The following is a 15,953-nucleotide window of genomic DNA, read 5'->3' as shown; positions in this document are numbered from 1 at the left end:
CTTGAATGTGAGGCCCTGAGGAGGTGAGAATTATTGGAGGGGTGTTTAGTAAGACAGAGCTGTGTGAACAACAGCAGAGAGGCACGAAAGGGCATTAGGCTTTAAAAAGCATTAAGTCATTTTTTGGTGCTTAAACATAGGGTTTGAAGAGGGGTGACAGAGAGAAAAGTCCAGAAAGACTAGGAAGAGTCACATCTCCCAAGGTCTTGCAGACTCAAAGAAAGTTGGATTTTGCTTTCATAGCTAATGGGAAATTATGGCTAAATACTCAAGAGAGGAAGACTTGAACAGTATGGCAAGAGGCCAGGTGAGTAATAATCGGAGCTGAAACTAAGTAGTATCAGTGGAGATAAAACGGAGGATACAGATACAAGTAAAGGTAAGAATATATACTTAGAAGTAGTTAAAAAAAATTTAAAAAGCACAAATGTTCTTCTAATTAAAAATTTTATTTATATGAGATGTTTTACAAAATTATTTAAAACATAACATCATAGTTGGTTATACATTTAGCTATTTGTTTTTATTGAAAATAAAAGGATTACATGAAATTAGGACTTTTCCAGAAAGTGGTATGACAGGATTCTTCTGTCTATAATCCTGGAACCTGGCAGAGATGCTGAGCCCCCAAAACGTTAGTTCTGCCTCAGAGATCAGTATTTAGACCTACCTCAGAGGAAGATCCTAGATAACCTGTTATTATACAGGGCTGGTACAGAATGAAGTCTCAAATTTCTAAAATTAATATTCATACTTTAATGTAAGTAAACTTTAGGTAACTCAGTTTTAGGCACTCCTCTAACTTAGGAGCTTTAATAGTGCTGAGAAGGAGGTATCTAGACCTGCAATTGGTTTAAAATAGCTCCATAGAATCATACAGATTCTGGAACAAAGAGTGTTTATAGATATAGGGTAAAACTACCCCCATGGTATATATTTTCAAAGTCACATTGTACTGCCCTGACAGGTTCCTTTCTTGGTACCAAACATGTAATTGACTGGGTCTCTTTGCCCCCACCCAGATCCCATGTAGCAAAATTCCATTCTGGATACCATTTCCTATGCCAGTTAAGGGTTTATAACAAGTTAAAGAGTTTTTTTTAAGCCACCCAGATATTTTAGGAAACAACCCAGAACCAAAGCATTAATAATAAAAATCAAATCAATGTCCTATATATCAAAGTACCACATCTAAAAAGTCAAGGATGTAAAAAGTGACCTTTACATTTTACAACAATACACAGTGTTTATTGATTTCAAAAAAGTATCAGAGAAAATAGAAACCTTTAAACAATCACTAGAATGAATAGACAGTTTCTTTAAAAAGTGCTTATTCAGAGTTTAGTGAACATACAAATATTATAGATTGCAATTCTATGTTACAGTACATTTTGCTTTCTATAACTGTAAAAATAAGCTAAAACATAGGAGTATGATTTAATCTATAATCCTAGCCCTATTCAATATGTAGTTATAGATTAACTATAAACCTCCACTCAAGTGAAATGCAAGAGGAATATAATTTATAGCTTTTTTAAAGAAGCATATGCCTAAAGCCTGAATAATCCAGTACTAATCTATTATAATATACTCAACTTAGAAGTGCTCATCTCTCTTACAGTGTTGTCTTGTAAATGATGCAATGAGTTGAAAGACTGGTTCTGGTTCAAGAGGAAATCCTGATAAAAAATTGATATAAAACCCCACTAAGAAACAAAGCATGTTTCAAAGAGAAATCTCAATCCCCAAATCATTATTCACAATCTATTATTAATTACAATTTGAGATATATCACCAGTTACTTCTAGGTTGTAAATATGTCTCACCAATGACAATCTTGTACAAACATATCAGAAAAACAGTGGGCAATTCCTGAAAGTCACTGGACGATAAAACATAGTTACATTTGGTTTCAGAAGATTCAGAAAAGATTAGATTAGGGGAAAATTTATTATTTTATTAAAACCACTTAAAAATAATTCTGGTGAGCCTCAAAGCAAGTAGCCATGTTGATTACATGCATTTTGCTCTCACGTTTAAGACACAAAGGTCTCCATTTCTCTAAGAGAACTGCTTTTCCGACAAGACATACTCTCTCTTTTCCCTTGGAGCCAAGTAATTGGAACCCTAAACACACTGCGGAGCTTCTGTTGGAACCGGTTTCCAACAAAACAATAGAGAAATGGATTAACGCAGCTGTTGGTGAATCCCAGGAGGATGGCAAAAGGAAGTGCCAGGTCAATGACTGCTATAACTTCACAGCTATTAATGACACCCATCCAGGCCAGAGCATCCAGGAAAGTCAGAACATGGAAGGGAAGCCAGCAAATGATGAAGGCCAGAACAACAGCAGCTGCCATCTTCAGGACTTGGTCACGGGTTATCCTGTTCTTCCCATAGCTATTCGTCTTCAGTAAGTGTTTTCTAATTCCAAAATAGCATGTTGCTATGAATATTAAAGGGATAATAAAACCAAGGATATTTTTCATTAAGGCAATCCCAGCTGACCATTGGGCATATTTCTCAGGTGGGAAAGCCATAATGCAAGCATTCACTCCTAAGTATTCAATGGTTCTGACATCTCGAAAATAAAATGTTGGCAATGAGGACAAACAGGCCATACACCAAACAAGGGGAACTATATAAGATGCTTGCCAGGGATTTCTTCTTTGAGACAGAAAGGGGTAGATGACAGATTGGTACCTATCAACACTCATACAGGTGATAAAAAAAATGCTTGCAAACATGTTCAGGGTAAGAAAAGAACCAAAAACTTTGCACATCACAGGTCCAAAGAGCCAGTCATATCTATAAGAATAATAGGTTGCCCATAGAGGAAGAGTAGCCAAAAGGAGTAAATCAGCCACAGCAAGGTTGAAGATGTATATGCTAGAAACCTTTTTAGGACCCTTTTGACAACAAAACAGTGTAACCACGACAATATTGACCAGAAATCCAATTACAAATATAATGTAGTAAAGAATAGGAATTGCATCTAAATGCTTATCTGATGGTTTCTGTGAACAGTTCAAGGTAGACTCATTGTTGCCAGGGATGTTCACAAGCCCAAAGTGAAGACCGCTGGTAATGTTTTTGCTAGTAGTGGCAAGGGTGGAGTTGCCCTTCATACTGAAATGTCAGCAGCTCCTAGTTCTTATGCCTTCTGTGGAGAAAAAAAATAGAACTCTTAGAACACATACAGAGCTGAGGACATCCTTAAATCATTAGCATTTTGAATGTTTGTCAAAAGCAAAAAAGAAGTGAGTGATTATAGAAAACATTAAGAAACAGAGCCATGGCTTGTAAAATAAGAATTCATTTTACTTCTTGAAAAAGGAGAAGTAATTTTCCTGATAGTAGAAAAAAGTAAGACATTTCAGAGATTCAAAGTTCTGAATAAAACTACCTTTTGCCCATCTTTTCTATGATGTTTTTGAAAGGTTTAAAGAAAATTAATATTTCAAAAGGTTAGTCAGGGCGGGAAATGTGTGAAACAAATAAGAAACCCAGAGGTAAGAAAAGTTCATCTTTCAAAAACCACTTGAGCATATATCTCTGTTTGTATACTTTCTAGAAACCACACTGCTGCTTGCTATTGCATAGAGAAATGCTCTATTTAAGTAACTAATTACATACAAATCACTACAGCTGTGGAAAATATAAGTAACATAAGCAATGGAAAAAATAAGTATATAAAAAACTGAAAGAGAATATGGCAAAGGAACATATTGTGATGGGGAATCATGGTTTGTCTTTAATAATTAAAAATAATTCCTTTAGTTTTACTTTTCTATTGTTTTCACAATAATAATATAGTTAAGAAGAAGTTATGAAATATATTTATATTTCTAAGTCTTTTAATAGAGAATATTAGTTTTATATATAGATATCTAATTTTGGTCTATTTAATATCTAAACAATCCATTTTCAATTAAATCAGATAAAGAAAAAAACAGTCAAACCTATTTTAGGTTAAAGTAGAAGTAGTTTAGATTGCTCAATGAAATGAGAAATGAACATCAATGATTAATCATGATATAGTCTTATCATTTTTCTTTTGCTCTCTTTTCAGTTTAACAGAACTGAATAGCTGTTGCTCTCAAATGTTACAGTATTGAGGTTTTTGTGATTTTTTTCACTAGAAGCATTATTTTAAAACCAAAAAGAACACATTAGCTAAAGATAAGCATACAAAGGAAACACTATTTACTTTAGATAGTTTCAAAATACATGCAAATAAACTACCCAATTAAAAGTGTAATATCTAAAGAACCTCCTAATAAAGAGCAAAACTTTTATTTTGCTCTAAAGATTTTTCTTTTGACCTAACAAATTAACGTAAAAGAATCAATAATAAATTCCACTTGAAGACTTACTGGTTGTTGAAGTTTAAAGCAGTTATCATAAATCAGCTTGCTTAGTTCCTAAACACACTCCTGTAAGAGAAACAGCAGCTAAATAATTCAGGGGTTTTGCAAAATACAGTGTTAAAACACAGGAAAAACAGAAGTTCATCCATAAAAAATATTTTCATTTAATGTATGTTCTACTTTCCAAGTAAAGTATATATAAATTGTTCATACTTACCTTCAAAATTCAGGCTGCAGAATGCTTTGAATTCTGTGCTTACCCGTTCTCTCAGACGCTGGGACGTAATAGCACCAGATCTCTGGTTTCCTTCTTATATGTTTGGTCTGTCCACTGGGAGCCTTCAACCTACATAATTCTAGGGCTGACTTATGAACACTTGCCAGCTTTCCAGAGAGGTTTTTTTTTGTCTGCAAAACATTAATCTGAAATTCTCACTGTCTCCAATCATAACAGCTCATTCAAATAAATCTCAAACAAAAAAAATGAAGTTTCCACAAATGTGCTAGAGAATTTTGAAGTCAGTGGCTTACTTGGTAGGAGAAAAATATAATAATTATTTACAGAATTTTCTCTTCTTTTTTTCCTGATATTGGCATTCTAATAGAAATTAGTGAGTAGAGACTAGGAAATTTATTATAGTAGCAAAGTCTTTGCTCATCATCTTTCACAACCTTCATTACTTTCTGAAATTTTTACCCCTGTTTATTAAAGAATGGTAGGAATTTTACTTGAAGTCTACCACTTCTAAAATTTCTCCTTTGCTTTGTGCAGTTTTTGTTGGCTTGTTGCTGGAGGGTTGGAGATTGCAGGAATATAATTTTTACACGACCAAAAAGAGGTTTAGTCTCCTTTCATAGGTCTCTGTCATATTTGTGGTTTAAATACAAAGCACACAAAGTGAAGAAGGATTAGGTGGCTATTTCAACCTGGATCACTGTTGCTGCTGTTTCTTGTGGCAGTGGGGGCAATAAACTACACAACCAATCCAGCAGAAGCAAGAGTGACAAAATGAAGAAAGATAAGAACAGGTGATGGTAGTGATAATACTAGCTGACAATAAATGTTATGTGCCAAACACTGTGATGAGTTATTTATCATCAATAATTTAATAGCGAGGCAATATAGCACACTGGTTAGTAAATAGCCTCTGGGATCCAACTACCTGGCTTTACAAACCCAGCTCTACCACTTACTAATTCTGACCTTGGCCAAGTTACTTTACTTCTTCATGTCTCAGTTTCTCATCTGAGAAAGGAGAATGGTATAAATTACCTACATCGTAGAGTAGGAATTTTAAATAAGCTAATGGAAAATTAAATGAGCTAATATGTTTAAAGTGCCTAAAATCATGCCTAGCATATGGTAGGTGCTATTACAAGCTATTCATATTAGCCCCCACTTTACAAATCAGGAAACTAGGACTCATAGAGTTTAATAACTTTTCTGAGATCATACAGCTATTAAATGAAGACACTTGGCATTTAAATCAAAGGAAATTAATATCAGAACTCACTCTGTTTAGCCTCTATACCACAAGAGGAAGCACTAGATGGTCCCTTAGTCTCACTCTTTGTCTTGGCAAAAAGGAAACGTGGCATTTACAGAAAATCACTGATGACCATTCGTAATCTATTATAAAAGCATCAAAGAAGGGGAAAAGAATTGGAAGAATTGTTATGTGGGGAAAAGTATTTTTCTTAATTGTATTGCCCAAATGGAGACCACAGGAAGGAGAAACTTGTGACTAGATGGCTTTCTATAGTTAGTACAGAGAACCAGAGAACCTAGAACACATTTTAAATAGGCAAAAAGATTCAAGTTATTTCTGTGGATCATATTTTTCAGATAAGCAGTAAGAATGCACCTGTCCATGCTGCAGGCCACAGGTAAAGGATGAGGGCAGGCTCTGAGGAAGTAGCTGGGCACCTAAGTATGGAGTTCAGCAGAACAAGGAAGGAGAAGTCAGTGTTGATGACAGAAGACAAAATCGCAAATGGCATGAGACAAATCACATGGCTTTTGATATTTGTCTGTTTCTCCATTAATATTAAAGTCAATACTGTAGCACACAGGCAGATGAGATCAGTGAGAAGTCATCGTTATGTGAAAAATACAGTAGGATTCAAAGGTTTGCATAGGCCATCATAAAGTTTGTTTGGTAAACAGTTTGAACATTGTCAAAATGCCCCTAATATATGTATGCACCATTTTACTAAATCTCAAAATATTTGTTTCCTATGCTCTGGACAGATTCAGTTGAGGCTGAGGCTCTGTTAAAATGATGGAAAACTTATGTTTCGGAAACAAATGAGGGGGCACATATGTTTATCAGCAGGAAAGCTGAGATGGAAACTGTTTTCACTCATTGTTTAAACCTGGTTTCTCCCTCCATTTCAAATGTTTGTTTTTGCCACATAAAGGGGAAGTTTCCAGGCCAGGGCCTCCCGAGTGGTCACAATGGGTCAGATTCTCACCCTGCTCTTTTTCTTGTCCCCTCTTAGGCCCCTTGCAAAGAAACAGCCAGGAGGTGAGCTATAAAATTATGAGAACAAACTACAGGTTTGTCTCCAGAAGACCTAGCCTTGAACAGCCACAAGGAACAGGGGACCTTGTCTAGAGCTTTTGTCCTTCATTACAGTAAGTTCTGACGTAAATAAAGTTTAAAGAGGTACATATTTCCCAGAAGATTAAAGGGCCATTTACTCTGCATCTTCATAATCTTAGGAGTAAATTTTTTCACAAGTCAAAGAAAAATTTTGTAACTGCAGAGAATTAACAAAAAGTTTATAAAAAGAATAGCAATAATATTGACACCACTTGAAGAAAGAAATTCTGTATATTATTGATTCAGTAAAGAACTCCCAGTTAAGCCAACAATGTAAATATACTTGAGAGTCAAATAAATGTCAGTCCTGGGAAGCAGTACAACACAAAATGTTCATTCTCCTGGGAGTAGGGAATAATTTTTCTGCTGGTAGACTTACTTAAAAAGTTTCAGGCCATTTGAATAAATTATGCAGCTCTGCAGGACAAGTGTAGCTGAGCTAGCGGAATTAAATAGTAAATCACATTAAATTAATTTTTTTCTAATGAATACCTGTTGTTTATTGTGAGATTACTCAACAGTAAATTTTAAAGGACTAAGCTAAAAAGTAAATGTTCTTGAGAGGAATTCTTCCTCTGCTAGAAAGTTACAGAGTTCAGAACAAATTTTATTTGCCCCCTCACCTCCACCCACACACATAGATGAAACTTCAAAGGAGAAAAGAAATACATAAATGCAAAAATGAGTAAAAATTCTAGACATAGTGCCCTGGTTATAGAGGTAAAGATTAGAGGTACAGATTACGGAATGATTTTAATATATACGGGTCTTCCTTTTTAATCTAGGTCTTTCAGAGTCATTTTAACTTTCCCCAACCCCAGCCACCACACTGAGTGCCAAAATCATTGCCACTTCTCTCAACTTCAACACACACACACACACACACACATTTACACCCATACACCCACATACATACTTTATATCAACCTTTCTTTAATTCACTTACCCATAGAGTAGACTTGCTTTAATTGTCACTGGACTTTTCCTAACCTGGGGGTCTCTAAAAGGAGGGTAGTTAAGAAGATTGCCCATTATTGATGAATCTTTGCATATTATTTTTGTGTCTCTCTGTGAAATGTCACAATGAAAGCAAATGGAAAAAAAAATAAGGTCTTTTATTCAGAAATAACAATCAGATTGGCCATTTTGTAGAAACCAGCTTAAAATTCAGTGAAATGCCCAACATGAGTGATTATTTGCATCAAACTACCTCTTTGTCTACGCATTACATGAAAAGTGATACAGAGGACTATTAAGTAAGTTAAGGTGAAACTGATGTAGTGAGATGAATGGATGTCAGACTCAGTACCTTGTTGAGACCAGCTGCTTCCAGCTGAATCTGGTCCCAAGAACATAAGGAGAAGGGAGAGTTCTAATTTCCCTTTGCCCCAAAGACAGCTTCAGGCCTGAGCACAATGTTCAGACTAGAATCTTGCAAAAGGCATCCTAGTTCTATCAAAGAGCATCTCAAATGCTATATAACCCAACTGGTGGAAAAAATTTTTAAATGAAAATTATCTATATTTTTGTTTACATTCCAAATATCAGCTAAATGATTTGACATTTCTCCCACTGATATGACTAAATTAAATAGCTTGACTAAATTATCCAAAATGGCCAATTGACTAAATTGGCCAAACCAATGAGTTGTCTTGGAAATATTTAAACACCACTCATAGGCGATGGAGATGTTTTGGGGGGATGTTTTGGGGAGATGTTGTCAGGTTAGAACTCTCATAGGGCAGTGAATCAACAAATTGTTAAGCTAGAGTTTGGTCCTTGAGCTTTAGGTCTAGATATTGAACTTTTTCAGAATACCCAGGCTCTCAGTGATGGCTCATGTCAATCAAATTCTCTCAAAACTGATATAGTACTTTGATTGTTAATTTATTATTTTGCAATAGAGATATACTACTTTCCAGTGACCACAAAGATTGTGTTCCTTATCTGAAGCACCCTCTTCATCTCCATCCCAATATTAGGAAACAAGGTAAATCTGGCTTGGTAACTTTGCAATCAGATCAGGAAAGCTGGTAACTGGGAAACTATTTTACTTTAATTCCGGGAAATTTCTGTCAGGGATTATCACTCTGGTTGCCAGATTGATGAGCCCTCCAAGCCATTCTCTCAACAGTTTTGCCTCTCTGAGCCCTGTTTTTCTGGTAGTCACCCCATTCTGTTGATACATTATTTGAAATATTACTATTATTGATGAAGCTATAATTAAGTCCCTGCCCAGGTAGCCTAGAAGTAATTCAAGATCTGCTGTGGTTGATCGGACAAATTCTCAAAGTTGGAGATTAGAGAGAACAATCCCTCACCAAAGAGACAGGGAAAGAGGCAAAATAATCATCTCTCCAAAACTGACCATCAATTCAGAGCAAATAGTTATTTAGCTTTGTTTAAGGGAGTCATTTACCCCAACCACTTTTCAAGCTCCTAAAAGGATACAAAAACAAAAAAGAGTTGTACAATTTTGGATATTTTTGCTTTTGAGCTGCAAAACAATGTTGTGCACATGTGCCCTAAAACTTAAAGTATAATAATAACAAAATTTAAAAAAAAAAAGAAGATAGAACAAAATGACGGGAAGTTTGGAGTGGTGTTCTGGGTGGATCTTGAGGTTTTTACTCCAAGAAAATGAAAACAGGAAGTTTATCACTAGGAATTATGAGAGTGCTTGAGCTTTTAGGTATTTACCCTACAGATATTCGAATTCATGGTTTTCAATAAGGATTTGTAAAATGTATAACTGGAAAGCAGAATTTTTATGGTAAATAATTTGCAATGCACCCACAAAGAAAATAGCTCATACTTGGGTATCTAGAAGTTGATAGCATTCTTTACAATTAATTTATTGCATGTTGTTTCAGCAGTAACACTCCTATTTTTTATTGGTTATATTTTATACTGATCACACAACTGAAATTATTCTTCTTTTAATTGTTTTTTTAAACTGAGATATAATTTACATATTATGAAATGTACCTTTTTAAAAATATATTTAGTATATTCATGAAGTTGTGCAGCTATCACCACTATATAATTCCAAAACATTTTTATCACTTCTAAAAGAAACCTGATGCCTGTTAGCAGTCACTCTCCGTTTGCCCTTTTCCCGTCTCTATTCTCCTTTTATTTTAAGATTAAAATACAAGCTATAGCCTAGAAATTCCAAAGGACATTGTCTAGAGAAACAGATAACAAATCAATACATAAATGAATGAACTTTAAGAATAGTGTGGCATTACTATTTTCATTGTACTTTAGTTATTTTCAGTGGCATGTATCTGTAGCCCCACAGATTGCAGTAAACCTAACACTTTCATTCAATGAACAGTACTGTTAGCATAAATCTACTTCCCCTCTAACTGTATAAATTCTTGTTTGGTTATTTGTGCTAAACTCATAGTCAGAAGGTTTCTCTGGAGTTAATGCAGAAAAGTAAATGTTGTATAAATACCCTATGGGGTTGATTCCATCTGAAGGTCTCCAGACTTTTTGTGAGGAGAAGCCACTTTTCATTTCCCTAGATATGAAGTCCCCCGGGGTTGTTAGGGAGGTGCAGACATTAAAGAATGTGAATAGGATACAGGAGAGGGTACCAAGCACTGTGCTGGGCACTTGACACATATTTTATGTATACTTTGCAATAATTCTGAAAGACATTTATCATCCATATCTTATAAATAGAGAGAAATGAGGAGACTGAAGTACAAAGAGGTTAAATAACTTGCCCAGCCTCAAACAGCTAGTAAATTATAGAACTGAAGTTCAAACCTCAGGCATTATTTCTTCTACACCATTCTGATAAATATGAGGCACATTAATTAATTTTCCTGATAAAAAGGGGACATCTATGTATTCTGGGGATCTCCAGATAAAAGTAAATCAGAAAAATGTTTTAAAATATTAGTCCATTCTCACATTGCTATAAAGAAATGCTTGAGACTGGGGAGGTTTAATTGATTCATGGTTCTGCATGCTGTACAGGAAGCATAGCTGGGGAGGCCTTAGGGAGCTTTTACTCATGGCGGAAGGCAGAGCCAGAGCAGGCGTCTTCACATGGCCAGAGCAGGAGAAAGAGAGGGGGGAGGTGCCACACACTTTTAAACAAACAGATCATATGAGAACTCACTCACTATACAGTACCAAGTAGGGGATGGTGCTAAACCATTCCTGAAGGATTCACCCTCATGATCCAATCACCTCCCACCAAGCCACACCCCAAACATTGGTGATTACCATTTAACATGAGATTTGAGTGTGGCCACAGATCTAAACCATATCAGTAGGATAGCTCAGCAAATGAGAGCACTCTGTAAATATAATACACTTAGAGCAAATCTCACAAGTAAAATGCTGTTATAAAAGGAATGTATTTATTTACTGACTCTTAACTCGAAGGTAAATGTCCATAGCTAAGATGAAGTCAATAAGGTGAAAAGAGCTTTAATTGAAGCAGTTTTTGTTTACATAATTTAATTGGCTGTAAAATTCTCTTCAAAGAACTGGGACAGCTCTTCATAAAAATCTAAAAGCGGTATTAATATATAAAATAAGAGAACAATGCATACATAACTTGACTTACTATTTCAAAATAAATTTTTTTTTTCTGTAAGATTGTGAATTTCTAAAAATTTCTGGGTTTGCCCTTGAAATTTTTCAAATACTTTGAGAAGTTCCAGGCACTTCTATGTAAGACCTAGGGTAAAAACAAGAGTAAAAGGGAAATGTAAACTCCCTTAGATATCCAGCTAGCTAATAAGGCCTTCCCGCTGTGTAAGACAGCAAACCTGAGGCAGGAAGGAGAGTAGAGGTGACAGGCAAGGAAGATCCAAATTCATTGCTTCAGTTGTAAAAAAGTAAATCTTCTGGAATAATTAGTTGATTTGGGCCAGTAAGTTAATTATGGGTGTTCTGAGCTTGCTTCGAGTTTGAAGCATGGAAGCTGGAGAGAAAAATGGTCCTCCTCTTTCTGGGGAAGAGGACTATGCAACTTTGAGAAGGAAGCATTTGGAGAATGAGTGAATGAAGGGATAAAATAAGTACCCCCTTCAGCAACCAATTGGTACAAATGTGATCAAGACTGAAAAAGTTGGTTTCAACATTTTTAATGCTAGCTGTCAGCATGCTCATGCAAGATTTTGTTGATATTATTCACACCATCTTTATAGTTCAAGCTTCTTTCAAGCATTCATTCTTTCAATAAACATTCCCTCAAGGACTACCATGTACCAAGCCTTGAACCAGGTCTTGGGAATACAAGATAAATTAAGCTTGCCCTCTGGTCTCCAGTAGCTTACAGTCCTATTTATCTCAAATAATAAATGTTTCATAACAATTGCTTTCTCTTTTTGGCTTTGTGAATATAAGAAAGCCTTAGGAGAGTACATATAATAAGAAGACAAATGAATCTTTCAGAATCCACAGTAGACTGGTTAACTATTGACAGACTGGTGCTGGTAAAATATTTCCATTTTGTCACTGGAAGTCTCTCTCTCTCTCTCTCTCTCTCTCTTCCCTGCCCCGCTCTCCACCCCATCTCTTTCTCCCTCCCTCCCCCTCCATTTCCTTCTCCCCCACCCACCACCCTTCTCCACACCTCTCTTCTCATTTCACTTCTCTCACCCCTCCTCTTTATTTCTCTTTCAGCAATCCATCCTTGCATTTTTGTCCTTGTTGCTGTTTTTGTAACTTGGGTTGAACATACTGAAATGACAAATATATTTTTCCACATGTTACATATCCAAAGTGATAGGCATGCCATGGTCATCACTGGTGTCAAGGATCAAACAGTTCAAATGATTAGATAAACAACATATGGGACATGTGGACAGATCAAGGTAATAATATGGCTAATTGTCACAGAGGCTGACCCAGAAGAAACAGTGCAATTTTGCTACAGATTTATAGAAACTTAGGGTATATTATCAATCCAAATGGACTTAGGGATCCAACTACTTATGACTCTACATTCTCAGATGATAAGATGAATAAAGTGGCTTTTAAAATGTTCCACCAGATACACTTTTAAAAATTTTGAGTGCATCAATCTATTTTCACCCACATTTAATCATATAGCAGTGATTAAAAACACAAGCCTGGAGAGAGGCCAAGGCTTGATCCTTGTTTACTAGGCCGTGTGACCTTGGATAAGGTACTTCTCATCTCTGAGCTTCAGTTTCTTTGTCTGGGTTATTTTAAGGATTAAATGAGATAATGCATGTAAAGCATTTAGCAATGGGCCTGGAATATAGTATAGTCAGTTAATATTTGTGATTTTAATGGAATCACTATCATTATAAACAACTCAAATCAAAGTAATCCAAATAAATCAGTCACACACTATATTATTCTGTGTTGTCTACTTTATACTAAAACAAGATAAATGCAGTTTTGCATAATGTACTGACAGGATAAATACAATATTTTCTCTGGATCAAGTGGTTCATGTTCACATTTCTGCAAATGTAAAATAGGAACTATACCTCCTTACAGGTAGTTGTGAAAATTGTATGAAAATACATGTATGGCCGGGTGCGGTGGCTCACGCTTGTAATCCCAACACTTTGGGAGGCCGAGGCGGGCAGATCACGAGGTCAGGAGATCGAGACCACGGTGAAACCCCATGTCTACTAAAAATACAAAAAATTAGCCGGGCGTGGTGGCGGGCGCCTGTAGTCCCAGCTACTCGGAGAGGCTGAGGCAGGAGAATGGCATGAACCCAGGAGGCGGAGCTTGCAGTGAGCCGAGATTGCGCCACTGCACTCCAGCCTGGGCGACAGAGCGAGACTCCGTCTCAAAAAAAGAAAATACATGTATGTAGAGTGCACAGAACAGACACCAAGTAAGGGCTAGCAATTGTGCGCATTGTTGCTGCGGTTGTTTTTCTTATTATGGAGATGTTTAAAGTTAATAATATGAACTATTATTATTAAATATAATCATCATTGTTAATAATTATCCAAAATTCCCTAAGTTTTTCTGATCAAGTTTTTGGCTTCTAAACAAAGAAATGAACTGAAACGTGGCCTTGTAAAAACTTGTAAAAACTAAGAATTTGGAATGAAAGACACAGACTATATAGACAATCTATAAATAACTAAAAGTCAGATCATGTCATTCTCCCCCGTTCGAAAGCCCCCAGTGGCTACTTCTCTTAATATAGCTTACAAGGCCTTACATGATGTGTTGACTCTCTTCCCATATGACTCCTAGCTGACCCACACTTACACCAACATCACCACTACTTCTGAGACCCCCATCTCCCACCTCTTTCTTCTGGTTTACTTCACTTAAATCACACTGGCATCGTTGGTATGCCTCCTGCTCTTTAAGCACACTCTGCCCTCAAGGCCTTCAAAAATGCTATCCCCACTATGTGGAATATTCTTTTCTCAAATGGCCACATGGCCAACTCCCTCACTTCTTTTACGTCTCTGCTCAAACATCATCTTACTAAAGAGGATTTCTCACCCCTAACTAAAATACCACCCATATTCTGCTTTTTCACCATAGCCCTTATCACCACCTAACACAGTACACACACACATACACACATACACACACATATAATCATATTTTGTTTACTGACTTTCCCCTCATATAAGAAAGTAATCTTTATTAACAGCAATTTTGCCTCTTTGATTCATTGAGGTATTCTTAGGTCCTAGGACCAAATCTGACACAAAATAGGAGCTCAGTAAATATTTGTTGAATGAATGACTGTCACTTAAAACAAATTTGTCCTTTAATTATGGAAGTGCTTTTTATTAGATTGCAACAAAGGACCAGACAGAATATTCTCATATTAGTTACACTTAAATTTTTAACAACTTTTGCTTTCAAAAATTTAACTTAAATAGGGATTTTTAAACTAGTATGGTGCTAAAGTTTGTTTCTATTTGTTTTCATTGTTATTATTGTTCGTAGTTTGAAAATAATACCACCTGTTATGGCAAACATTTGTCATCATTGGATTTTGATATATTAACATTTCAAAGTCTATTTCAAGTCAGTAATGAAATGAAATCTGAGGCTCTCTTTGGCTTAATAATCAGCTGTGGAGCAAGAGTTCTATTTGTAGTGTTTGAATTTTAGAATATTTCATACCAAATAAAATATTAAAAGTGGATTTTAGTTATTCAACTACTGTTACTAGAGTTAAAACCTTATAACAGTTTGTCAAAATGTCTAATTGTCCATAGTAAGGTAAATTGTCTGATGTCTGTTTCGCAAGCTGGAATACAATAAAATAAATTTTTTTGAAATTTTTTTGCAGAGACACAGTCTTGCTATGTTGCCCAGGCTGATGTTGAACTCCTAGCCTCAAGCAATCTTCCCACCTTGGCCTCTCAATGTGTTAGGATTACAGATGTGAGCCACTACATCTGACCTAATCAAATTATTTCTAAGCTACAATTTTCATTTCATCTGATGTTGGGTATGGAAGCTTAGAACCTCCACCAACTCATCTATTCATTCACTAAAAAAGCATTTCTTGGGCATCTATTTTTATGTGTTAGGCAATGGCCAAACTCTGAAGTGTGACACAACAATGACCAAGAAGGTTTCAGCTCATAGAAGAAAGTCTAACTCTATTGAGGGAGATGAATATAAATATCAATGCTGGACATGCATGCAAAATGGGGAAAGAACACTGACTCTTTTTAGGAAGAGGTTTCAGAGGGGAAGTAATTTTGAGCCAGGTCATAAGGATTAATACGAGGTTTAACAGGCCGAAAAATAAGAAAGAAATTTAAGCAGAAGAATGCAAAGGTGAGGAGGTACAAACTGATTGGAACTTTTAAGGAAATGAGAAGGCATTTGTTTGGACAGGGCTTGGACAACTGTTTCTCAAATGGAGAACTGCTTATCAACTGTCATAGAATCACCTTAGTTCATAAGACCTCCAATTCCTGGAAGCTCCTGCCAGACTTCAAAAGATAAGGCCCAAGCAGCTGCAAGTTTATTT

The 15,953-nt window shown here is 35.9% G+C and overlaps 1 protein-coding gene across 2 annotated transcripts; it reads right to left on the bottom strand.

Annotated features, from left to right (window-relative positions):
* Positions 1 to 428: 428 nt before the first annotated feature.
* On the bottom strand, positions 429 to 4,660 carry AGTR2 (angiotensin II receptor type 2). 2 transcript variants are annotated; one of them, XM_002832026.3, is made up of 3 exons: positions 4,588 to 4,660; positions 4,377 to 4,436; positions 429 to 3,163 (listed from the first exon to the last, which is right to left on the bottom strand). In XM_002832026.3, the coding sequence occupies exon 3, from the start codon at positions 3,126 to 3,128 to the stop codon at positions 2,037 to 2,039; it is 1,092 nt and encodes a 363-aa protein (XP_002832072.1). In that variant the 5' UTR covers positions 3,129 to 3,163; positions 4,377 to 4,436; positions 4,588 to 4,660; the 3' UTR covers positions 429 to 2,036. The 2 variants fall into 2 exon arrangements, with proteins under 2 accessions (XP_002832072.1, XP_009233472.1); XM_009235197.2 differs by lacking the exon at positions 4,377 to 4,436.
* Between the last annotated feature and the right edge of the window lie 11,293 nt (positions 4,661 to 15,953).

This window comes from Pongo abelii, chromosome X (assembly GCF_028885655.2).
Source record: "Pongo abelii isolate AG06213 chromosome X, NHGRI_mPonAbe1-v2.0_pri, whole genome shotgun sequence".
Taxonomy (NCBI): domain Eukaryota; kingdom Metazoa; phylum Chordata; class Mammalia; order Primates; family Hominidae; genus Pongo; species Pongo abelii.
Note: the sequence above shows the minus strand (reverse complement) of the source record. Positions and strands in the feature narration are given on the sequence as shown.

Excerpts from the sequence above, each read along its gene's own strand:
- AGTR2 (XM_002832026.3), bottom strand. The coding sequence starts at position 3,128 with ATGAAGGGCAACTCCACCCTTGCCACTACTAGCAAAAACATTACCAGC.